This window comes from Budorcas taxicolor, chromosome 6 (assembly GCF_023091745.1).
Source record: "Budorcas taxicolor isolate Tak-1 chromosome 6, Takin1.1, whole genome shotgun sequence".
Lineage (NCBI taxonomy): Eukaryota > Metazoa > Chordata > Mammalia > Artiodactyla > Bovidae > Budorcas > Budorcas taxicolor.
In genome coordinates, this window is record NC_068915.1 from 43,839,078 (window position 1) to 43,865,077 (window position 26,000).

At 38.3% G+C, this 26,000-nt stretch overlaps 1 protein-coding gene across 2 annotated transcripts in view; it reads right to left on the minus strand.

Moving 5' to 3' along the window:
- Positions 1–472: 472 nt before the first annotated feature.
- The window catches only part of PPARGC1A (PPARG coactivator 1 alpha), a 104,391-nt gene continuing 78,863 nt past the window's right edge, over positions 473–26,000 (minus strand). For both annotated transcript variants that reach the window (XM_052641799.1, XM_052641800.1), the window contains 6 exons: positions 19,116–20,034; positions 18,458–18,562; positions 18,187–18,307; positions 7,893–8,014; positions 7,410–7,561; positions 473–1,610 (listed from right to left, as the gene is read on the minus strand). In XM_052641799.1, coding sequence (XP_052497759.1) covers positions 1,507–1,610; positions 7,410–7,561; positions 7,893–8,014; positions 18,187–18,307; positions 18,458–18,562; positions 19,116–20,034 — 1,523 coding nt within the window. In that variant the 3' untranslated portion in view covers positions 473–1,506. The remainder of the gene's footprint in view (positions 1,611–7,409; positions 7,562–7,892; positions 8,015–18,186; positions 18,308–18,457; positions 18,563–19,115; positions 20,035–26,000) is intronic.

Consider the following 26,000-nt stretch of genomic DNA (forward strand, 5'->3'; position numbering starts at 1 on the left):
ACATAAAATCATGATATCTTCTAGAAAAATTTTAGATGAGAAAATTTCATTCCCCTAACAAATCCAGTGTATAAAACTTCAAAGAAAAACAAGCAACAAGAAAATGTGGAAAAATATTGCAGAAGTGGTTAATACCTTTAGGGGGCTAGGAGGTTTATTGACAAGATGCTTAGATCGAAGCTCACCTAAGAGGGGATGGTTGTGCATAAAGCATCGATTTGTTGTGTTGCACTCAATGGACACACACACTGTCCTTTTTTTGTTTTACAATCAAATATATATAAGCAGTAAGTTCAGCTTCTAAATATGTTAGTGTACAATAATTGTTTCACCTCATAATTACATTTGAATATTCTCGATTAAGAAAAATTTAGCAGTTTTTGAAAAGAAGGCTGCATTTACAGTGCATAGCTGTAACAAAAAAAGAACATCATTGTATAGTATGTACACAAAATAAAAATACTCCATTTAACATCTGTAAATACTTAACTACATCAGAGAATGTAGCAATTATACTATCTGAACACATCCCAGAGAGTTCTACCCAACTCTCCTTAGTAATGTAACACCATGCTCGCTCCTCAGAAAGAACCACTGAACAAGCTGCACGCTTGACCATTGACAAGGCTTTTGAAATTTGCAGTGGGAGATCAACGTTTTGGACATTTACATGGGTGTCAGGAGGAAGGACGAACTACAGAAACTTCAAAATGTTAGGAAAGTTGAGCGTTCGGTGCCTGCAGCATCCTCTCCCACCCAGATTCCTTGGCAAAAGGAAAAAGGAAAAAAAGAAAGAAAAAGAGAGAGAAAGGATATGAGTTCTACAGAACCTGCGGTTTCTTCAGGATTGTCATCTAATCATTACGTTGTGAGAGAAAGCTTGCTTCACGTTGATTTTGCACTTTCTTAAAAAAAAAACAAAACAAAACAGAGTACGGAGGCTGATGCCCAGACATCAGTGGCTGTCATTTTAGGGTGGCCTGTGGTTGGTTGGTTAGCTTTCTTTCCTTTTGGATGTACGTATTTTTTTTTTTTCCTTTTGAATAGAATATGAACATTTTGAAGTTCTAGGTTTTAGGTGTGTCTTCATGGAACTGCTGCCATTCGAAGTGGTTTGCCCTTGCACGCACTGGTCAGGTGTCCCCAGTCCCCACCTGTACATACATACTTCCCCCAAACCAGGCAAACACACACACACAGACACGCGTGCACGCACATACACACACACACACACACACTCCGTCATCAAGAGACTCAGGGAAAGCAAAGCTGACTCCCATGAATAAACATGTGCTTACTGGAATTCCAATCTGTCTCTTGCCTCTTCAGCAGCTGGGTTCGTGTAAACCATTGTTGTTGTTCTTGTATTGTTGTTGTTTTGCTTTTGTACAGAGAGTGTAAAGTAGGAGAAATTCCTAAGTATGACTTGCAATAGTCTTTTAGGGAAGGACGCGCTGTCCCGTGAGGTATTCACCATGCCTCTGTCATCCTTAGCCAGGGAACATATTACCTGCGTAAGCTTCTCTGGGCTTCTTTCAGTAAACTATCGAAATCCAGAGAGTCATACTTGCTCTTGATGGAAGCAGGGTCAAAGTCATCTGAATTTGAATCTGAAAGAAACCCAAGCCAGGTCAGATGTACCCTTTGCTTACGGTCATTAATTCAATCATCTAACTTAAGATAACCCGATTCAAAGACAATTTATCCAGTTAATACACTTTAACAAAATATGCCCAACTTTTATTAGCATATGAGGTTTGTGTTGATATATACATATATATGTGTGTATATTTACATATATATCTGCAGGAGGTATTTATATGTATGAATATTAATAATTATGTGTATATTTGCAGAAGGTACTTATATGGTAGATGGTATGACATAAACACACCAATATTTTAATTAATTATGCTTATATATTTATCTATTTATACCACTTGTATGTATTTGCAGAGGGTAAGGAGTAATGAGTACTCAAAACTCTCATCTATTGACTCATTTTGGATTTAAACACTCCTGGGAGGTAATCAAAACAGGCTATTTCTTTTCAATAGCAACCTAGGCAATCAACATGCTTTAAAACTAAGGCCCCTCCTCCTTCCTGCTATGTTAAATGACTTCCCCAGGTTCCTCAACAACTTAGGTGGAGAGAAAAAAGTAGAAGCTAGAACTAATCTTTCTGTTCATTGGGATTGATTTCATTAAGTATAAAAGCCAGACTCATCAGTCTGCCGCTCCCCTTGAAAAAGTTGGAGGGATGTAAGTTCTCAAGTACCTCAAGGGACCCCAGCAATGGTGGTACAAGCCCTCCCCAAATTAGAAGGTTTAGGAAGATGCTTCATGTCCAGAGAGGGCAGTTTCAGCCTCTCTACTCATTAATGGGGCTTCTCTGGTGGCTTAGATGGTAAAGAATCTGCCTGCAGTTCAGGAGATCTGGGTTCATTACCTGGGACTGGAAGATTCCCTGGAGAAGGGAATGGCAACCCACTCCAGTATTCTGGCCTGGAGAATCCCATGGACAGAAGAGCTTGGTGGGCTACAGCCCATGGGGTCGCCAAGAGTCGGACACGACTGAGTGACTAACACACAACTTCAAATAAAGCTATGGTCTTTCTCAGATCCTTAAACTAGTCAAAGTAAGCATTTGTGCAAAGCTCCACATGCCATTTCAGTAGCCCTGAACAAAATTGCTATGTTTCAGTCCCACTGGGTATAAAGTAAAAATCCTTAGAATATTTCTTATTTTTCTCCATTGACACCTAAGAAAAAGTCTACCATTCCTTCAGGTCTTTCAGCTTGAGAAAGGGTACCTTGGATATATAATAGGCAAACACATTCATTCTTTTGTATTTACGTGAAGGGAAGACAAAACCTGTCTGGGAAACATTAACAATCCTACTAAAATATGCACATTTGTGTTTTACCCAGATTAAATTACAAAATAGAAATGCTCAAAGTGGCAGAAAAGGGTAATATAAGATAAAATGGAGGCTAATCATTGACCTCACAAGTTGTTCTGCTGAAAAGGTGGCGAATCCCTCAAGTTCTACAGAACCAGGCTGTTTCCCCTACCTTACCAGCTTCGATCCACTTTAAAGACATCTTACATTTAAAGACAAGGAAATTCTTTCACTTTTTTTTTTTCCCATTCACATCATCCCTTGTCTCTACCGCCTTTCTTTGTCCAGGTAAGGTGAACAATTACAGTCAGCTTCAGATACAAAAACAGGACAAAAAGGGCCCATCTTTCATCACCAAAATTTACACGATCAATCTTAAATTACACTGGCTTACACTCTTCTCTTGAAAGCCTAATGAATAGTTTGATTGTATAACTAAAGCTGCCTGAGCAGCTGTTGTTCAAACCTTAATCTTTTTATAAAGACAAAAAATAAGTCCTGCTCATTGCTAGAGATTAGCTTGAAATCAGAATTTCAGTTGCATTGTAGAAGATGAATGAGTCATTCAATGATGGCAGTCTGTGTGACATGAAGTCCACATAGAACCATCAAGAACATATGTGTGAAGCTTTCCTTGGAGGAAATTTTGAGAATTAAAATGTCTTAAATTAAGATCATTCTACACGAAACTCAGAATTTCAGTCTTTCTGTGTTTTCATTAGCAAATATTAAAAGTACTTTGATACAGCGGTTCTCAAGAGTTTCTTTACTGTGAAATACGGTGGTTGATGCTTATATATATACCAACTTTCATGGGCATACATATGTCAATAGGCACCCACAAAATAATTTTTATTGCTTGAAGAGAGAATGCATCCACCTGTAACTTCTAGGGCAATAACATCCACTTTATCTCTAGTAAAGGAAGGATATATATCCACAAGTAAGATATAATGAAAGTTTTTTAGGAATAATCTTTAAATCACTCTAATAAGTTTTAAAAATAAATTGTTATAAATAATAATATTATATTAATAGAAATAAGTCACATTATAGCTATAATCCTAGCACCTAGAAAACTGTGGGCACAAAGTAGAGACTCAGTACTTGTCAAATAAATGTATTTTATTGAACACCTGCAAATTATTAAAAACCTGATTGAAAATATTTGTGTTGGGATCTGGTACTGACTTACCAATGAATAGCAAGTGTATATTAAAAGTTACATATATATTCAGGATGCTGATAATATAATACATTTCTTTGAGTTCATAGTTTGTGACCAACATGTTATTTTTTCCTTTTTCTTGCTTAAGTATAAATTCTAATTTGATCGTAACTAATTCCCGATTAAAATGATCATATTCTTAATCCTGATCCATCCTTCTATTTTTACCCTGTAGTCCTAATTTCTGTCTTTTCTCTCTAAGATTTTTCATCAAGCTCTTTCAAATGGAATGATCCATTTGTTTATAGAATTGTAAATAGAAAGATATACAGATAACAGATTCACAGAAACCAGACTTAAATACTGTCTTCATCATGGTAAGCTTGATCATCCCTTTAAATTCTGAGTCTCATTTATAAATCTGGCTCATAAATGGTAACCGAAATCACTGCGTTTTGCATTAATAGTATTGTAATAACCATTAAGTAACCTCAACAGCCAAGAAATGGAGACTTAAATAGGGATATTTCTGCAAAGAAGACATACACATGGCCAATAGGCACATGAAAAGATGCTCAATATTGCTAATTATTAGGGAAATATAAATCAAAACTATGATGAGGTATCATTTCACACCAGTTAAAATGGGTATCATTTATAAGTCTGCAAATAAATATATACATGTATATATAGTTTCAAGTGTACAGAATCACTTTGCTGTACACTTGAAACTAACACAACATTGTAAATCAACTATACTTCAATTTTAAAATATCAGAGAAATGTGATATGTGAACTAACTTACTTTAGGAAAGCAAATAAAAATTTTAAAAAATAGTAATCTAAATGATAGGTTGCTTTACTTTTGGTAAAACTAATCAGTATCACGTCATTTTAACACTTTACTCTTGATGTGCACATAAGCGGCCAATTCCTCTGAGTCCAGTATATGCTTGTTGTTCAGTCGCTAAGCTGTGTCTGACTCTTGCAACCCCCTGGGTTTATGCACCGTATTCGGCATTCATGGCCTGAAGCACTTAACTTGAACTCTTCAAAGAACAGAGACAAGACATACATGATGATGTTCAGATCCAAAGCTAGTCCCTGGTGTTGATGCTTTCACTTTAAAATAATTTGAAATTTATAACTTCCCATTGTCATCATTTTTTATTATAATTACAGCTACCATTTATTGAGAATCTATTTTGTGCCAGACACTGACACTATGCTAAGGGCTTCATAAACATGTATATAATCTTCATGGCAATGTTATAAGGTATTTTACAAATGAAGCACCAGAAGCTGAGGGAGTTTAATTGCTCAAGGTCAAAAGCTAACTCAGGTTTCAAAACCAGGCCTGCAAGATTCCAGTGCCAAGGTGCTGTCAAACTACACTAGGCTTGTACTCAGATCCACTACCTTTCCTGTGATTGTAAGGCTGGAGGGAATTGGAAAAACCTATGCTGCTACAGTACACATCAAACATACTTTTCAGGAAATTCAGAACCAGCTTAGCAATGGTAAAGTTTCTATTGCCACTGGCAAGGCAGAGAGATAACAAGGAGGGAAGCATTCTTCTTAGAAATATTTCAGGGAGGCTCCAGTTCAATTTGGAAGTACTATCCAATGCTCCCTCTACCAGTGATGAATCGTGATCTAAAGTCCCCTCGAGGTAACTTATTTTAAACTTTAGATGTTTTGAGACACTAGAAAACACCCTGGCCTTCATCACTGAAGAAAATAAGTCAAATCAACTCAAGATTTCAGTCTGTCTGGACTGTTTTTATCAGCCAACATTTGAACAAATGACTTGCCACCTTTTATATTTTCATCCCTAGGCCTCTATCTAACAGTCAGCTGCCTCTCCCCTGCTTCGTACTATCTGTTTAGCTTGTGAAGTGAATTATAGCATATTCCCCCTGAACAATGCACCCCACCTGGATCAATTACTCTAGAAGACATCAATTTGGTGGAAGGAAGAAAAAAACCCTGTATTTGGTATTTACTTTTTTTCTTTATACCAAGCCAAAGTAAGTACAGACAGACATGTAATAATGCTTAAGAGCAGATTTCCATGTTAATTTCATGATTATTATTATAAATTGATTTAAATAACTGTCATATGCATAAGACACTTGCCATTTTCCTTCATTATTTCATAAAGGAACATAAAGGCTTATAATACACACATTAGATAGGGACTAATATGGAAAGGAGCAAAATTAAAACTGGAAAGGAAATTAAGATGTCCATTGTGCTATTATTTATAATATCAAAACAAGAAAATGTGTTTAGCTATGATGGAATGATTAAATATAATGCTACTACTCATCAAACAGAATACTATACAACCATTAAAATATACTAGCAAATCATTTTTAACCCTGGGTCACAGTAAAAAATGAACTTACATAATATTAATTTAGAAAAGTAGATTTTTAAAGTCTATATATGTATAATATAAGCTCAACTATAAGAAGTTCAATGTTCTGAGACAAAATACTGAACAGCATGTTACTCACTTGGTAACAGTAGTTATCTCTAGGTGATAGGCTGATAGGTAATTTTACTATTTTTCTTGATATCTTTGTATATTTTCCAAATGTTACCCCTTGAGTCGGTACAATTTTTATAACAGAAAAGATGAATACTTATCTATTCTTCAGTTTCCTTATCTGTAAAATGGGGATGATAATACATAATATCTACTTCTAGGATTTGTTCTGGTAATTAAATGAGAAAATACTTGCAAAGCCTTGACACAGTACCCATCATATAGAAGCACTCAAAAAATAGCAGGTTTATTTTCTTCTTTTGTTTTAAAGAAAGTATAGTGTGATTTAGCACATAAAATTTTACTTTTTCCTCTGAGTACAATTTGTAGGAAATGCTAACCATTCTAAGAGTTGGTGAGATAATAAGGAAAAAAAGAATAAAATATTTCCATATTCTGCTCTGCAAAGCAATGATGCCAGTGCTAGAGTCTGTATAAAAGGATTCAGGGTAGGCACAAAAGCAACAAGAGATTACAAACAAACAACACACGCACATACCAAATATAACACCACACACACAAAGACACACAAACAGTGTAGAATTTCAGCATCTGGGCAGGCAACAGAAACAATCTGTTTCTCTTTGTCACCAAAATCTAAGCCCCTTCTGAAATCATCTCATATGTTAAAAAGTAAAAAAAAATAGGATAAAAATCTGTATTCAAATATTTCCTTTAGTAGAAGGTAGTAATGGTTTGACCCAATGTGCCTACAGTTTACATATGTTTCCATTTTGAACTCAACATTATGGATTCCTCATTCTATGTACAGTAAAATCCATACCTAGGTCTGCATAGTTAGACTTGAAAAATTGCTTGCGTCCACAAAAGTACAGCTCGAAGTCAGTTTCATTCGACCTGCGCAAAGTGTATCCATTTTCAAGAGCAGCAAAAGCATCACAGGTATAACGGTAGGTAATGAAACCATAGCTGTCTCTGCAACAGACAAAGAGGAAAAGTTCAAAGCCAGTGAGGAAGCATTAGCATATATGACTGTAACCCTTTCCACTTTGGAGACTTCGCTGGTGCCAGCCTCTGAGCCACTGCATCCATTTATCAGTGTGATTGTCCTGTCAAGCCGCTAAATACTTATTTCTGGGACAGGAAATCTCAACTAGAAAGATTAATAAATAGGGATGAAAGAAAATAAATAAGGTTCTGAACTCAACATGTCATCTGTCAAAGCATTCCCATCCTGGTAATCTTGCGGCCATAATTTTTTACATATGTCAGCTTCTAAACAAGAAATAATCTTGAAGATTCTCACCCATCATCCCGCAGATTTACTGTGCACTCCTCAATTTCACCAAAAACTTCAAAACGGTCCCTCAGTTCTGTCCGTGTGGTGTCAGGTCTGATTTTACCAACATAAATCACACGGCGCTCTTCCTGGAGGGGGAAGTGAGAAGAGACTTGCTAGTTCTGAAGATAGGAAAGACACTGATGCCAGAACCATTTAGGAAGGCAGAATCATGCATAACAAGAACCCCCACGGCCTGCCAATTAAAGCAAAATACACGCTAAAACTTAACGGAAGACTACGCTTGAACCAAGTTTTACTTTCCATTTCTCTAATTTCAGTTGCTGCATCTCACTCTCTTCTACCTTTTCTGTCTTACAACATGAAATTTAATGTATTATTATAAAAAAATGTGTAATGTGGTCTTTTTATCACTAAAGAGCTGAATAATATCTATTAAATATTTTAACAATTGTGACTCCACTATTCATCTTCAAAACTGGTAAGAAACTGACCTGGTTTGCAAAACCATTTAATTTCTCCTTAACTCAGAATCATAATAATAAAACGTGTGCATTTTTTTATTTCTATTGACAAATAACTTATGTACATTACCATATAATTTTAAGGTGTACAGCATGATAGTTTGATGTATAAATCTTGATATCCCTCAAAATATTGATTCTTAAACTCTAGTATAAATACAAATTACCTGGGGGGCTTATTAAAATGCAAATTATTGGAGTTTATTCCAGCTATATTAAAAAAAAAGTGGAAGATAGTGCTCAATGATCTTTATTTTTAACAAGTATACCCCAGTGTCTCTGATACAGGTGGTCCAAAGACAATAATTTTAAAAATACAGTTTTAAAATATAGGCCATTTTAAGCCATGGGTCTCCAAAGAATAAGAGCTACAAAAGAGGCTATAAATTTCACTTTGCCAGTGAATCTTATTTTAGGAACAGATGTGAAGGGTGTGGCCTAATTTTCACAAGTGGAGTCCATATCATCATAATCTTAAAGTCAACAGCAATTTATAACCTACAAAACACGGGAAAAATATTTTATAGCCTGAGAATGGATTCATTTTTTGAAGAACAAGAACACATTCTCAGTGTAAGATATAATCCTATATTTCTTGTTTCAAGAAGGTAAGGCCAAAGATGATCATGTCTCTCAAAACTGAAAAAAAGATTTTTCAAGAATGTAAGAAGTTAATACGAATGTCCTTATCAACTAGCCTGTACATCTATTGATGACAAACAAGAATGAAATGAACTTACAGTTGGAGAGATTTAAGTTAGATGGAGGCAGAAACTAGGAATCATAGGGCTAAGGCACAGATTTAGCTTGCCTAAGAGTTTTCTCTGGATGTGCTTAGGATATGTTGTCTTAGATGCTAAAAAAAAAAGTCATTTACGCTTAAGGCAAAGAGATATCCTACGTTATTTACTGAATGCATGTCCTTTTCATGTGTCCAATATTTAGCAAAAGACCTGGCAAAGAGAGGACAATCAATAAATGCGTGTGAAATACAACTGAACAATTCATAGACGTATCCTGTAATACATATCCTTCCAGGTGATTTGATCATCCATGTCTCATCTTCTTTCACCATATGCAGAACTCATATTTTCATTTTCATCAGGGAAATTACTCTGAGCTTCAGATTCGAATAACCAACTATCTATTTGACACCCCAGGTTGGATGTCACCTAGGTACCTCAAACCAGACCAACATTACTCAAACCAAACTCTCTAATTCATCCTCTTCTGACTGGGTTTTTCCTGCAATGTTCTTGTATCAGTAAAGTTAATACCATCCATCCAGTTATTCAGGACAAAAACCCAAGGACCTTCCTTAATTCTCCCCACTTAGTCCCCTCCTTACATCCAATCACTCCTTAAGTCCTGTGGATTTTTACTTCCTAAATCTGCTCCTTTGATCTCATCTCCCCTAAATCAAGCTGCCAGCATGTCCTTCTGAACTAATATAACAGCCTCTTAATTTGGATCCTGTGTCTGCTGTTTCAGTTCAGTTCAGTCACTCAGTCGTGTCCGACTCTTTGCGACCCCATGAATCGCAGCACGCCAGGCCTCCCTGTCCATCACCAACTCCCAGAGTTCACTCAGACTCATGTCCATCGAGTCAGTGATGCCATCCAGCCATCTCATCCTCTGTCGTCCCCTTCTTCTCCTTCCCCCAATCCCTCCCAGCATCAGAGTCTTTTCCAATGAGTCAACTCTTCGCTTGAGATGGCCAAAGTACTGGAGTTTCAGCTTTAGCATCATTCCTTCCAAAGAACACCCAGGGCTGATCTCCTTCAGAATGGACTGGTTGGATCTTGCAGTCCAAGGGACTCTTAAGAGTCTTCTCTAACACCACAGTTCAAAAGCATCAATTCTTTGGCACTCAGCCTTCTTCACAGTCCAACTCTCACATCCATACATGACCACAGGAAAAACCATAGCCTGTCTGCTGTTTACCCTCCTCCAATTTATTTGTTCACTTTATCCAGAATAGTTTTTATTAAGAAAACAGGATCATGCCAATTAAGATCTAAAACATGTCAATGCTTTCCCACAACGTTTAGGGAAAGACTTAAATCATTAACAGAATCTACCAGGTCCTTCTGTCTAGATCTGGGGTTTGGATCTGTCTCCATCTTGGGCTTCATCCCACACACCTTATTCTTTCCTTTCCTCTATTTTGAGCCACACTGATCTTCTATCAGTCCCTAATATATACTGTGCTCCTTCCTTTTCTAAGGCCTTTGCATAAGGTGCTTCTCTGCTACTTGGAATATCCTTTCCACGCTGCCCCACCCTCCTCTCCATCAACATACATACTGCCTAGAATTACAGTGAATTCAACAATTGTTTCCTATCTGAGACCTCAGATGAGTTTTAGTTCCTACTATAAGTTGCTCTAATAGAACAGTCTACTTCTCTTTTGTAATTCTGTGCTGTTGTTTAGTCGCTACCTCTTTTGTGACCCCATGGACTGTAGCTCACCAGGCTCCTCTATCCATGGATTTTCCAGGCAAGAATACTGAAGTGGGTGGCCATTACCTTGTCCAGGGGATCATTCCAACCCAGGGATCAAATCGATGTCTTCTGCATTGGCAGGTAGATTCTTTACTACTAAGCCACATGGGAAGCCCCTTGTGCCCAATTATAATTAAATATTAATAGCTTATTTAGTGTTCAATGTCTTCAATGTCTATATCCCCCTACAATGAAAACTTTATGAAAGCAGTGACCATATCAGTCCTGTCAACTACTTATTTTAAGAGTACACAAAACAAGAGTCTTCTCAATGCATATTTGTTGAAAAATCAATCAATAGCCAACTAATTATTTTCAAGACCTAGCTCCATACCTTTCATTACATCAAAGGTGCCCAAGTATGGCCCTTCCTCTCTGAGAGTCTCTAAGACAATGGAGAATGAAAACCAGGTTTGGTGCTTTTATCATAGGGAAAACTTTGCCCAGGTAACTCAGCTGGGTGTACCAACAAAGGTTTCCATGATTTGTTTTACAGGGTTAAGTGTAAGGACTCACTTTTTTCACTCTGCTGAAGCACCTGGTAAAACACAATTCTTTGACAGCAGTTATTGAGCCTACATAAAGGACCAGATGAAGTATAGCAGGCAGAGGGGGCTGCCCAGTTTACTTCCATGTAGATTGTATGTCTCAGCTGAAGGCTGTGATTGTGTTGTTGCAGAGCACCCAGCACATCCTGGAGGTCAATAAATATAAAGGGAGATATCCCGGGGCAATGCTTACACTTGAACAAAGGAATCATCACATCACATTCCATTCTATTTATGCAGCCAGCTCCCTCCAAACAGCCGAACTTGATGGGACTGTTATCTAAACTTCCTGGCGCCTGCAGGCATGAGTGTTATGCACTGTTTTTTTTTTGTTTTTTTTTTTTTGTTTTTTAATGAACATTTTTAGGCAGGTTACTACTGTATAGAGGAAAAGGAGGGAGGAATGTAGAAGAGAGTGTAAAAAACTTGAACCATCATAAAGAAACTGCTCAGCTACCATTATAGGAATACACACAGCCTATGTTCATCTTCAAGGAAATTCAAAGTTAAAGCGAAAATCGACCATATGCACGTCCATATGCAGACATATCGGGATAGTCTCTGAATTGCTTCTTTATAGGAAACTGTATGCAACAATAATCCCACAAAGAAAATAAACCCGAGGACCTTTTATATCAGATACTGATACATTCTGTGGTAAAAAGAAGATACAACCTAGATAGGAGAGACAGAAATAGAAATGGCTGGTCCACAGTCCCTTAAAATCACCTATTTGACTGTCAATCTCTCTTTATATAACACAGGAATGGGACCACGTCTTGTTACCTTACAAAGATCAGAGACTAAATACATGTTGAAATTCTCATTTGAGAAAATGATTAGAGTGATTGGTTTACTAGTGTTAAAAAAATGAAATTAAAAGGCATCTGAAGGTCTAAAAAGCAAAGATAAAAACCTTCCCAAGACTGGCCCAAAGGTCTAGCGAAGAATCGATTATTTTTAACATGTTGCAGTTTTATTAGACAGATGAATAGATTCCATATCTTTAAAAAACCTTAACACTTGCAGCCAATTTTTCAAGACATTAATTTCTAAACAGGAGATGAAAGGAAAAGAAATCAAAATGCCTAATAACATTTCCAATTTCTTAAAGGCTTGGAAGAACTCTAAACCTTTGAAAAAAAGCTCCTTGAAAAATGATTTTCAGACCAGTTTTCACTATCAAGGAGGATGGGACATTTATCAAGTATCTTTTAGCTTTAAGTTTTACAAAAGCTAGTTTGCTGACGGGGTGGATAATAAAATTGAAGATTTGTGTTGCATTAACAGGTATGGTAAATCCTCATTATATCAAGACAGAGGATAAATAAAGAAAAAAAATGACTGAATTAACTGACTTTGCAGTATCCAAATCTCTATCAGAAAGAGTGTAGAGCTGCCCAGTTAGCTGGGGAAAACATACGACAGTTGTTTCTCGTAAAAAAAATAATTGTTGGTAAAAAGGGTTTGACTAACAAGAAAAGGAAATTAGTATGGAGATTCACATTTACTGAATTCTAACAGATGCCAAAGTATTGTGCTTCAGTAAGTGCCTACTATTATCTAAGGTTGGACAAATTTGAATAAATCCAGATTAGTCTTAACTAGAACATGGAAGCAATCTAGAAGTCCGTTGGCAGATGAATGGATAAAGAAGTTGTGGTATATATACATAATGGAATATTACTCAGCCATAAAAAGGAACACATTTGAGTCAGTTCTAATGAGGTGGATGAACCTAGAGCCTATTATACAGAGTGAAGTCAGTCAGAAAGAGAAAGACAAATATCGCATACTAATGCATATATACAAAATAAATCTTCTGTATTTGCAGGGCAGAATTTATTTGCACGGCAGCAATGGAGAAGCAGACATAGAGAATAGACTTATGGACACGGGGAGAGGGGAGGAGAGGGTTAGATGTATGGAGAGAGTAACATGGAAACTTACATTACCATACATAAAATAGATAGCCAATGGGAATTTGCTGTATGTCTCAGGGAACTCAAACAGGGGCTCTGTATCAACCTAGAGGGGTGGGATGGGGAGGGAGGAGGGAGGGAGGTTCAAACAGGAGGGAATATATGTATACCTATGGCTGATTCATATTGAGGTTTGACAGAAAACAATAAAATTCTATAAAGCAATTATCCTTCAATTAAAAGATAAATTAATTTTAAAAATCTAGATTAGTCTCCTTAAGAGCTAATACACAAATAAGAGCAAGTAAACACCACGATGAGTCAGAAAATATGAAAACTACAGACTTGGAGCACATATAACTACTTTTGATAGAACTGAAAATTTCTAAATAGTGCATTTATACGCATAATATAACATATTCACCCATATGGAACAGCTCTTGAAAAGGCCTGAACAGAACATTTTCTCATAGAATAACTATGAGAAATTAGACAAGTATTTTATTTTTTCCTGTGGAAGAAGCTGATAATTTTCAGGAATGAGCCTCTGTTTCTGGCTCCTAGGCTGCATATTGACCAACGGAGAAGAGAAAAGAAATGGCATAGTCATTGCCCAAGCACATCTGGTTTTGGTTTTAAGCACTGAGCCATTTCATAATGTCTAGATTTGCCCTTTAAATTAACATCCTATTATCATGTTTTTTGGCAGGGAACTGTAGAGATTGCAAACGGAGTTGGACTTAGAACTCCATGAGAAATTAGAGCAGTGACAGTTAGACATTAAATACTAAACTCCGGCTTGCAGAGTTCCAATATAACCTGAATTATTTCAAGCCTGTGAGACTTAGGAAAGAAGAGAATGAAGTGGTTTTTGAGATCATTTAGAGGAAAGCAGCGATTTATACAATGACAACATTCAACCACAACATATGATTCTGTGTTATACTAATTACTAATTATTAGTCCTTTCCTAGCTGTCTGATTTGATGCACTGAAGTTGGTCTAAATAAAGACTTTTGGACACATACACAGTAAAAACCTGATAGATGACCTACACTATCTCCTTCTTAATGGAACTAAAGAAAAAAAAAGGCAATAGGGACCACAAGACAAGAAAGCAAAGGTTAACTTTGTAAAATACCTATTACATGATCGTAACATTTTTTTCATTTCCTTCTGGAGTCTCTGTTTTGCTCATCCCCTGATTATAAAATTGATCTGAATTAATGAATAAATCAGCATTCCACCCAAGATATTCCAAATGTAATTTGCTATTCATTCATGACTTTAAGAGTGTCTCAGAAATCTGAATGAAAATCACGTACATGACCAAGTTAGGCAAACTGTCCTAATTCCTTGAACTGTTTCATGAATGAGTTTTCAAGATAATCTAGCCAAATGAGTCAAAAATCACTACCTTTATCTCCATGCTCAACTCCATTAAAATACATTTTGCAAACGCATTATGGCACAAGAAAGCAGATCATTTTGAGGAAGGAAATCAGTCAGAAAAACTTCCTAAGGGTAACCTCATTAAACAGTTCCACTGTGCCTTCAAGATATTCTTCAAAATCTTCACGATGACTTACAAGACCCTTCAAGTATCTGGCTACTGGGGAGCCCCCTAGACTCACCTCTTGCCTCTCCCATACCCTAGCCTTATAATTAAATGACTAGCACTTTCCCAATATATCTTGCTCTGTTCCAGAGACTTAGTATGAGCTAAAGTATCTGCCTAGAATAGTTATTTGCAATAAAAATATAATGTACCATATGTAATTTTTAAATTTTCTGAGGCACATTTTTAAAAATGTAAAAAGAAACAAATTTAATTTTAATAATATATTTTACTTGGCTCAGTACAGCCAAAATATTATTGTTTCAACTTGTCATTGACATAAAAAGTATTAATGAGGTATTTTAAACTCTTTTTTTTTTTTTTTTTTGGTACTATCTTCAAAATTCGATCACACAGTGCATTTAAATTTGGGACTAGCTTAATTAGCCTCCTGGCTGATGGCTATCTCGTTGCACAGCTCACATGGAAAGAACCTTTGCCCTCTCCTCCCTGTAGATTTCACATCAGTCTCACACTCTCTAGGGATGCCCTCCCTCATTCCCAGGGCTGGGTGCCCACCCATATGCCACTTCAGTACTTAGATACATGCTCTATGACAGCAATGAACACATTGCATATCTTTACCAGTCAGTGGACTTGAAGCTCCCTAAGATGTGGGGATGAAGTCTTAGCTAATTTTATATCCCAGGTACCTAACAAAATGTCTCTCACATAGTCATGTGTTTTCACTTATATTTACAGAAATACCATCTAATTGTCCAACCGGTTAACTGGTTTAACAGTTAAGTCCCAAATCTTTATATTAATCTCTTACTATCTATAGGTCACTGTGCTAGTAAATAATTTCTATGTCTTAGTTTTCTTTTTTAATTTGGGTTTTAAAAACAAAAATAAAAATCTCAAAGCCAAAATTCTCACAAACATCTAGTTAATTATAATGACTTAATATATGTCAAGTTGACATTTGCACTATAATTGCCTTGTTTCAAAGAGAATTGGTAAAGATTGTCTTAGTCAAAGAATTAACCAAGGAACTTGTTAACATCTGTGACACCAAGGAAAGGCAGGGTGGTATCTGCTTCCAAACTGAGGCTAGTGGCCTCAAGAGTGCTTTTGGCTCTGGCATCTATGGAATATAGAGTATATTACAGATGAATCACAGTATTGATCTATTTGCAAAGAGCCAAACTAGCAAAAGGAGCCCTCCACCCCTTTCTTCACCCAAGTAAGTATCTGGCACTATATTACCTTTGGAAAGAATAATAAAACCACATGCCATTTATCTATATTTATCTACTCAGCTTTGGTTATAGCTGTGTTACATTTTGTGCAAATGAGCAAACATATGATACAATAACTTCTCTCTTTAGTGTCACTCTTCTGGGAAGACACATGAAGAGTTTCATCAAATATGAATTTGAAAACACTGAAATAGCTACTTACTTACATGCTTACTCTACATGACTCTCTTTGGTATATATGAACTGCAATGTGCCATATTACAGGGCTTTGTAAACTATATGGCACTCTGTAAATGTGAGTTGTTATAGTTACTCAAGAGGCTATTAATTAAAAACAGCAAAATTAGAAAAGCTGAATTTTCCATTTTCATTCATCTTGTTAAATGTTAACTAATGATCCTCTGGTAGATCTTAATATTACAGCTAATTTGAAAGTTGAGAAAAATGAAGGAAAGTGCTATAATTTTCACAAGGCCTTTAATTTGGTCTTAGGTAGATTCAAAGTTAAATGGCAGCAAAGCCCTAGACCTTTAGCCTACATATTCAATTACTTCTCCCTTCTTTTTCCTTGAGTACCTGAGTTAACAAACCTCTCAGTTAACCTTTTTCCTCCAGCTGATAACTGTTGGCCTATGCTTGATTTGGACTTTATTAGTTAGCTCTTTTATGTAGGTTTCTCAAGATTTTTTGATGGTTGTTGGTTGTATTAAAGGTACCATATCCATATAAACTTTATAGTAAAAAATCACTTCCCTAAGCCCTGGTTGGAGAAGGCAACGGCACCCCCGTCCAGTACTCATGCTTGGAAAATCCCATGGACAGAGGAGCCTGGTAGGCTGCAGTCCATGGGGTCGCTAAGAGTCGGACATGACTGAGGGACTTCACTTTCACTTTTCTCTTTCATGCATTGGAGAAAGAAATGGCAACCCACTCCAGTGATCTTGCCTGGAGAATCCCAGGGATGGGGGAGCCTTGTGGGCTGCTGTCTGTGGGGTCGCGCAGAGCATGACACAACTGAAGCCACTTAGCAGCTGCAGCAGCAAGCCCTGGTTAGCTTGTATGCAAGATGTATCAAAAGCTGATCTTGACTGAAATGATACTTAGAAGCCAACAGACAGCAGCTACAGTGAACAAAAACAGTGCCATTTGTGATGGTTGAGCCTGATGGTGGAGCACCAGGCTGTGAAAGTCCTCAAGGCTCTACTGGGGCTCAGTGGGAAACAGTTCCTTAATCAACTAGGAATGTCTGCCTGGGACAAGTACTGGATGCTGACAATTGGAGGACCCAGTTTTTGCCTTCTAAGTTCTGACAAACAGAATGAACTAGACTCCTATAACCTAGATCCTCATCCCAAAGGGTCAGTAGTGCCTATGTGTCAAGTAAACACAATATCCTACAGTAAGTGGTGCTGAAATCCATGATAGGTTATTGAAAAGTAGCTCATAAGAAATGTGGACATCTGATGTGTTGACCCAGCACAAGGAAGAAGTAGGGACTTAGCAAATCTTTCTCTACCACTGCTTTTAAATCTTACTCAAACACAGTCTCTCCATGGACAACCCAACCCTCACATCTGCCAAAAAAGATGAAACCATTCAGTGACACCTCCTCATTTTCCACTCAGAACAAAAAGCAGCAGAGAACAGTATGAATAACTCATCCTCTAGATCAATGGGACCAGTATACATCTCTCCTCCTTCTATTTTAGAAACAAAAGTCAAAAGCAATAATGAGCTTCCAGATGAGTGAAAAACAGGCAGTATGGAGGAGAAATACATGGACTTATTTTGTTTTCCAATAATCAGTGTTAAGAGGGATTGAGGTGTCACTGATGCTAAAGCCAAAAGTCTGAGTACTGCATATTCTAACAGCATCCTTACCATATTTTCTAATCTATGCCCATCACATCCCCCCAAAATGAGAGAGAGAGAAAAAACAGAAACCCTTCTGTAAAATGAAAGTAAGCTCCAGGCTGCTTACAATTGCCTTCTGCCTCTGCCTCTCCCTCTGCTTGGCCCTTTCAGATTCCCGCTTCTCATACTCTCTGCGGTATTCTTCCCTCTTGAGCCTTTCGTGCTGGTATTCCTCGTAGCTGTCATACCTGAGAAACATAACTTCATCATTAAGTCAACCACCTCCATTTGCACGAGCAAAATGAATCATAACTAGGGAGGGGGCAGGGTTTTGGACTACATTTTGTCATCTACTTGAGGGACAAGAGGTACGGAGGGAAGTGAACGTGCATCATTACCTGGGCCGCCGGCTATGGGGCGATCTTGAACGTGACCTTGCGCACAGGGGTGAATTTCGGTGTGTGCGGTGTCTGCAGTGGCCTGACTCATAGTAGTAGCAAGATCTGAGAGAGCAGGAAAAACAAAAAGGGCATTTGCAACTGCCAGCGAACTCCAGTTTATTGGCATGACTGAGTAGCCCCTGGAATTCTGCCTTAACATAAAACGGCTTTCAGTTCCCAACTACTAGTGAGATTTCCCAGTGACAGTGTGTGAACCTCTAGTCAGCTTAAAGGTCTGGGAGTGGTGACATGTTCTCTTGCAACATCTCTTATGGATGTGCTGCCGAACGCCAGCCTGGTACACTGTCAGCTTTATCTTGCATGGATCTCAACTATTCTGCACAGAGCAGCTCTCCAGGTAATGGAAAAAGTTAGATGAGCAAGTTTCCTACAGATTGCTCTCTCTGGTCTGACTGGTTCATGTGCTGTACTCAATGAGGACAGATTTAAGAGAAGATGGGGAAGAATGTATGGGTAACAACAATCTCCTTAGTTCCTGGAGCACCAGGAACATGTTGTTGAGGGGCTGGGATGCTGGTGAGTTTTAAATGCTTTTTGTTTTTTTTTTAATTCCTGGGGATATCTTAGGCTTTGGGTGGGTTTTGACAAGGTTTACCTTGAAGAAGATCTACTGCCTGGGGACCTTGATCTTGACCTGGAATATGGTGATCGAGAACACGACCTGTGTCGAGAAAAGGACCTTGAACGAGAGCGCATCCTTTGGGGTCTTTGAGAAAATAAAGATTTGGGTGGTGACACAGAATCTCTACATGGAGAGTTAAAAGAAGAACAAGAAGGCGATACATCAAACAATGAATAGGACTGCGTGCCATCCCAAGGGGAGTTCAGTTTATCACTTTCATCTTCGCTGTCATCAAACAGGCCATCCATGGCTAGTCCTGAATTTATAAACATAGGTAGTTTGGAGAATTGTTCATTACTGAAATCACTGTCCCTCAGTTCACTGGTCTTGTCTGCTTTGTCGTCAAAAACAGCTTGACTGGGATGACCGAAGTGCTTGTTCAGCTCGGCTCGGATTTCCTGGTCTTGGAGCTGTTTTCTGGTGCTGCCGGGAGAGACCTGCCTGCTCACCTCCGCGGTCTCTCTCTGGTAGCACGGGTCAGAATCTGTGGAAGAGTGTATCTGCCCCGGCCCGTTGGAGGAGGGGGCATCTTTATTTTCTAGTTGTCTGGAGTCGTGGAGCTCCTGTGATATACTAACAAGTATTTCCGTTTTGGAATTAATTGACTGACAATAGTCATGGTCACCAAACAGCCGAAGACTGGGCCGTTTGGCCTTCCTTTCCTCGTGTCCACTGGTGAGCACAGAGGTCTTGCTGAGCTGTGCGTACAACTCAGACTGCTCGGGCCCCTTCTTGGTGGAATTACTGCCTTGGGTACCAGAAGACTCACTGTACCGGGCCTTCTTGGCTGGTGGAGGTACCACAGTCTTGCAAGAGGGCTTCAGCTTTGGAGAAGCCCTGAAAGGGTTATCTTGGTTGGCTTTATGAGGAGGAGTTGTGGGTGGAGTTAGGCCTACGATAATAAAAGAAAAAAAAAAAAAAACGAGGAGAGAGAGAAAGAAAAGAGACAGAATGTTGTTAAATGCCAGGATACATTTTCCTCACTTCCCTGAGATTTCAGTCAATGGTTAAAACTCATAGAAAAACAAAGGAAACTAAATTCCTGATAAGACCTGAAAAAGTGACTCTGTCCCCGGAAGCCTCTGTCACCAAGGAAAGACAGATATACATTGCAAGACTGCAGTGAAAGCCCTGATATTTTGTATTTCAAACGCCAACACTAACAGATCTTGCTTCCCAGGAAACATGAACACATCACCACCAGGCAGAACCAAAGTTCAGGTTCAGAATGGTATCCTGTCAACTGTGTTATGGAAAACGAATGCAGTGGTACTCAAGGGACTCAGTGAATGGCTTTGGCCATGTTTGTCTGCAAAGAACACTGGGGAGGATGCAAGGGGGATAGGAATTTTTGTACAATGAAAGATCTCTACCTGTGGTGTCAAAGAATTAGGTAACTTAAAAAAAAAAAAAAGATGGGATGGCAGCAAATGCAGGGCAGGGTGGGGATGACATAGGCAACTTCAAAGTAAGTTCACTAAAATATGGTCTGCGAAGGCAGGGCACCAGACAACTCTACAACCTGACAGGAATGATTCTTTGTCTCCACAGTTCATTAACTTAGTAAACCATGGCTAATGTAGGTATAATACATTCTTGTAAGCATAACTAATACATTCTGTCTAAAATATGGTTCTGCCACAGAAACCTAAGTGAACAGTAACACTAAATATTGAAGTGCTGGCGGACCATTTCATTTTGAGCAGCACGTCGGGGTAGATTATGAGGTTGAAGGACAGAAATGAATCCAAAGTTTGGCAATTAGCTAATTAAAAAAAAGAGAGAAAAAATAGTGGAAGAACGGGGGACATCTGTAAATTGTTGCCTTTCCTGCTTTTCTGCAGAAGGACAGAAAATTCCATCAGAAGTCATCGTAGGAGACTATGTGAAGGCTGGCTGGCTCTGTCAGTTTCACCCCAAGTAAGTCCTACTCAGCCCTTTCTGCCCAGGAAGAAGAATTGTGGAAGGGCTGCAGAGTTGAAGGAACTTTGAAGAAGGGCAGGCTGCAGTTCAAATGACTTTATGCTTACAAGGGAACATTTTAGTTTACAATACACTTTTTATTTAGGAGGATGGGTGAATGCTATTCAGCAAAAAAGAACTTCAAGTCTGCTAAGAAGCCTGGGGTGAGACTTAAGGCAACTGCACATTTCAAGGAAAATTCTACCTTGCTGGAAAAAAATATATGTGTATGTATATATATATATACACACAAGTAGGTCACAGACAGCCACATGAAGTTTTGGTATGAATAAGAAGACACTGCCTCTCTCCCCTACTTTACAAGAAAGAAAGGAAATTAATATTTTCCTTAAAATGAAATATTTTGACACTAATATTTGGTAACATTTATCATACATAGCTAATTCTCCCCAAATGAGGGAAAGACATGAACAAAAATACAAAGAGGTGTGATTGTGGAAATCCATCCCAGTTCCGAAAGACAGGGAAATGCAAACACAAAGAGAAGCAAACACTGCTCTTCCTTTGTGACACATCTGAGTCTCAGAAATCTTCCCTTTATTAGCAGCCTACTGGATGCCTGCTCCCCCTACTCTTTGCTTAGAGATAATAGAGAGGTAACATTACTGAATGAACCTCACCCTTCTTGTGTTCTCTCTTCATAGACAAGTGTGTCTTTTGCTCAATCTGAAAAAATTCCCCTATGGCCAATTTTCCCTCTTCCTTCCCCTCCTCCGTCTCCTCCTGCTACTTCCCTTCATTCTATCTTCTCCTTCTCTTGCTTTCTTTTCTTTCTTTCTTTGCCTGTCTATCTCCCTCCTCTCTCTCTCCTTGTTCCCTCCACCCTTCGCGCTGCCACATACATATACCCCGATTTCTGTTAATGCTACATGCTCCCCCGCCTTCAATTACCACTACAACAAATTTAAAGATACCAGTTCTCAGCAAAGAAATGACAAGATCTCAAATATTTCTCACAGGAAGCTAAGATGCTCAAAGAAATAATGATGAATAATCTCTCTTTACTGAGTAAATAACAGTCAAATATTCCAAATGACATAGCCCTTGAATTAGAGGAAATGACATTCAACATCCTCAAATACAACTCCATAAATCTTTTCATGATACTCTGAATTGGGGTAATTTTTACTTTTCTAATAATTTACTGCCAGGATCACTCACTTATCAGATATTGCTATATTTTCACACTTATCTCTTTCTGAATGTGAATTATATCTTGTCTCTTCAAATAGATTAGCAGCTCTCAGAGGAAATGTTGCTTGCGCTTATTTTTGCAAAATGTTTCACTCGTTTTTATTTTTCTAGATCCTCCTTTACTCGTAGGTGTTCTATTTCAGTGGCCCAAGGATCACTTGGGAAGCTGGTCAAATATTTTTAATGACACAGTTCACAGACCACTTATGGAGAGCCACGGTCCTGTCGTGTCTGTGTGGCACGTTGCCTTGATCTCAGGTAGATGTATTTTGACTGACATTGTAGACTTATAAAAAGAAACCCCAAACTTCAGAAACACCAAATTAGGCCACTATTAAAGAGAGACTAGTCCTAAAAATAGCTCAGCTATCTAGGGATTTTAAATATAGAAATTCTTTTTCGTCTTGAACATTTGAAACCCTTGTCCTAGTACCTAAGCTCATTATCGCTTAAATAACTGATTCTCAAGTTGCTCTTGGGAGCGCCGACACCCTGAGTAGTTTCTTAGAGTTAAAAACAAAGCCTTTCATGTCCTTCACATTTTAGATGGGCCGTGGCGATTAAATAGACATTCACTGAGGACCTACTATGTGCCAAATAGCCTACCAAATGCTGGCATTTCAGAGATTCAGCCCTCAGGACTTTGTAAAGAGATCACCCTTTAAAATCTGCAGTAAGTACATGTTCTCATGTATCTGCTTAAAATTTACAGAAACACCATAAGATAACCAGATAGACCTTATGAGTGAAAATATCAGGGCTGATAAGTTTCGATTGGCACTGCTCATTAAATCAAATATAACACTCAGTTGATGGAAGTTATTTTTGGATTAGGAATAGGTGGACAGGAAAAAAATAATTCAGATCATTCCGTAAACTTTTTACTTTTAACTGAAAATTTCTTTAATTCAAGGAGAATATCCCAAAGCAAGACTGAGACATCTTGAGGGTCACAAGAGTTCGTGGGACCAGAGTCTCATTGAAAATCTATTTCCAGATAGAGATCCTGAGGTTCAGAGCAAAACAAAACAAAGTGAAGCAGAAGTGTCAGAAGTATTTTTTTTGTTTGTTTCTTCTAAATGTGATGTCCAAAGTTTAGGAGCCATGGACAGGACAGGGAACCCTTTGCTGCTCCTGAACTAATTTGATTTCTCTAACCCCATCTCCTCCATCCAGAAGGTTCTCCCTTGTGGTAGGAGGGCAGTCAATACTCAATTCCTCAATGCCACTACCCCTGTCATCTTCCCACTAATCGCCAGACTCTCAATTTCATCCTACAAGCCTAAATCAACAGTGCTAATGCCTCCCATAACCTCTGGATTATTTCCTGTGTGTTGATTTTCTGGGGAATGTGTACATTTTGGTGTTGACAGTACAAGGTATATTCCATGCTCTCTCTTGAACTTAGCAGGTTTTGATAGATTTATGTGAGGCCAGATGGCCATTACAGGCTGAAGGCTGACAAGAGGCAGTTCAGAACATTGTTAACACACTTGCACAAACTCTCAGCAGTGCAGCACTGTGCAGAATGTAATTCAGACTATAGCTTTTTTATTGCTGCCTATTTCCTTTTGTCAAAAGAGCCTGCTGTGCAGAGCAACAAATGGCTGCTATTACCCAGAATGTAATGGGTGTCAGACAAATCACGTAACACAAACAATCAAGAGTATGTAGGTCATATTTCAACAGAGCACAACCTTAGCAATATTTATGATTACTGCATTGAAATGTGCTCTATAATAAACAAGTACCTCTACATCACTCACACTTATGCACTTCTGCACAGCAAATCTGGAGGAAGCGGTACACACTCTCCAGTTATCTTTTTAAGCAAACCTTTAAAAAAAAGTCAGAGACAAGTTTGGTTTGGTTTTGTGTTTCATTATGTGATATAAAACGATTTCCTCTGAGGAGTTCTCTTTTGGGTTGGTTTGTTTAATTGAATGACTCTAATAAATGGCGAGTCCTCTATTCTGTATTCTGTGCTCCACTATCCAGCCAAAGACTTCAGCAAGATTTTTTTTAGTAGTTGACACAGTCTTATGGTTTGCATTTGACACAACCTCTTGCTAAACCTGAGACTTACTTTGGAGTTTGACAGTAGGATTTTTCTTATGTTACATGCCAATTCAAAGATTTCTCAAGGAAAGAAAATGAGAAGATGATTTTCTAATTTTCTTAAAAACTTACCAAAGAAGAAGGACTAGGTGTGTGACTTGAGTTCATCCACACACTTTTGGCTTCAAGAACTCGGAGTGGGTGGCAAGGGAGCATAGGAAGGACTGAAACTCAATCAGTATGAACAGTTTACTGCTATTGTTACTGCTAATATTCTGTTTATAAAAGTTCCTCTAGTACTCTTTCTTCATCCCTAACTTCCCCAAGACTCACTGGATCTTTACAAGAGCCAGCAATCAAAGTGTTAACCCCTGGCACAGAGGGCCTCTCCCACACCCTGCTCTGGTACCCAGGCTGGCATGTCCACTCTGACTGATGGAGCTCCCACCTTTCCTGCTTTTTAAGCATTTCTTATGTCACTCCTGATTACTGCGTAACAAACTGGCCTTACAGAAAAACTTCGGAACATGTGTCTGACATGTCTCCCATGACATGTGTCTAATGCCCCAGCTTTCTCATGGAAAATGTAGAGCTGTTATCCATTGGCCCTCAGGCACTTTCCCACAGAGCTGGGGCAGGAGAAGTTGTCAGGGTGTCTCTCACCAAACCCCTGAAGTAGATGTGGGAGAGAAAACTGCTTTGCTATCCTTGGCTTGAAAGAAATTAGATAGTACCATTTCCAGAAAAAAAACTGAGGCACTTTTCAGACGTTGAGGCAAGAAGAATGAGATTAAAACAAGAGAATGAAGGATATGCTTGAAATATGGAAGAAATTCCTGTCAGGACAAGTTGCCAAACACTGGAATGGGCTGTAAAGAGAATTTGTTGGGTCTCCCTTTCTTGGCTTCTTCAGCCATAGGAATGGATTATATGGCCTGTCAAAATCACTTTCTCGTTCTCTGTCATTGTGGCTTTCCTTTAAAACTACCAACTACTACCACCAAAAAAGGGAAAAAAAAAACAAACTACTTTCTCATATTTTGCTTTGTTCTATTTCCTCACAGATAAGTCACATACAGAAGATGTATATAGCAAGAGGGTATAGCAAATGTATGCTGTTTGTCAATATTCCATCCAGCAAAATCACCTTTTAAAAGGATAGGAAATCAGAAGTCCACTATCATGAGAACCATGGGGAAAACATACATGTCAGTGGAGGAAAACATTACTAAGGCCTCCTGTGTTAGGGTGATGAGACTGCTGACGGTTTTGTTCTTTCTTCCTAAATAGTTTGAAAAGTTATATTAATTCTTATTACTTTTATAGTAACACAATAATGTTTACATATATAGGTACTTATAAATACATACCCATGTCTATACATATATACCTATACGCAGGCGTGCTCAGTCACGTCCCGCTCTTTGCAACCCCATGGACTGTAGCCCACCAGGCTCCTAAGTCCAGGCAAGAAAACTGGAATGGGTTACCATTTCCTCCTCCAGGAGATCTTCCTAACCCAGGGATCGAACTTGCACCTCCTGCATTGGCAGATAGATTCTTTACCACTGAGCCACCAGGGAAACTCCCTATATATATATATGTATATATACATACACACAC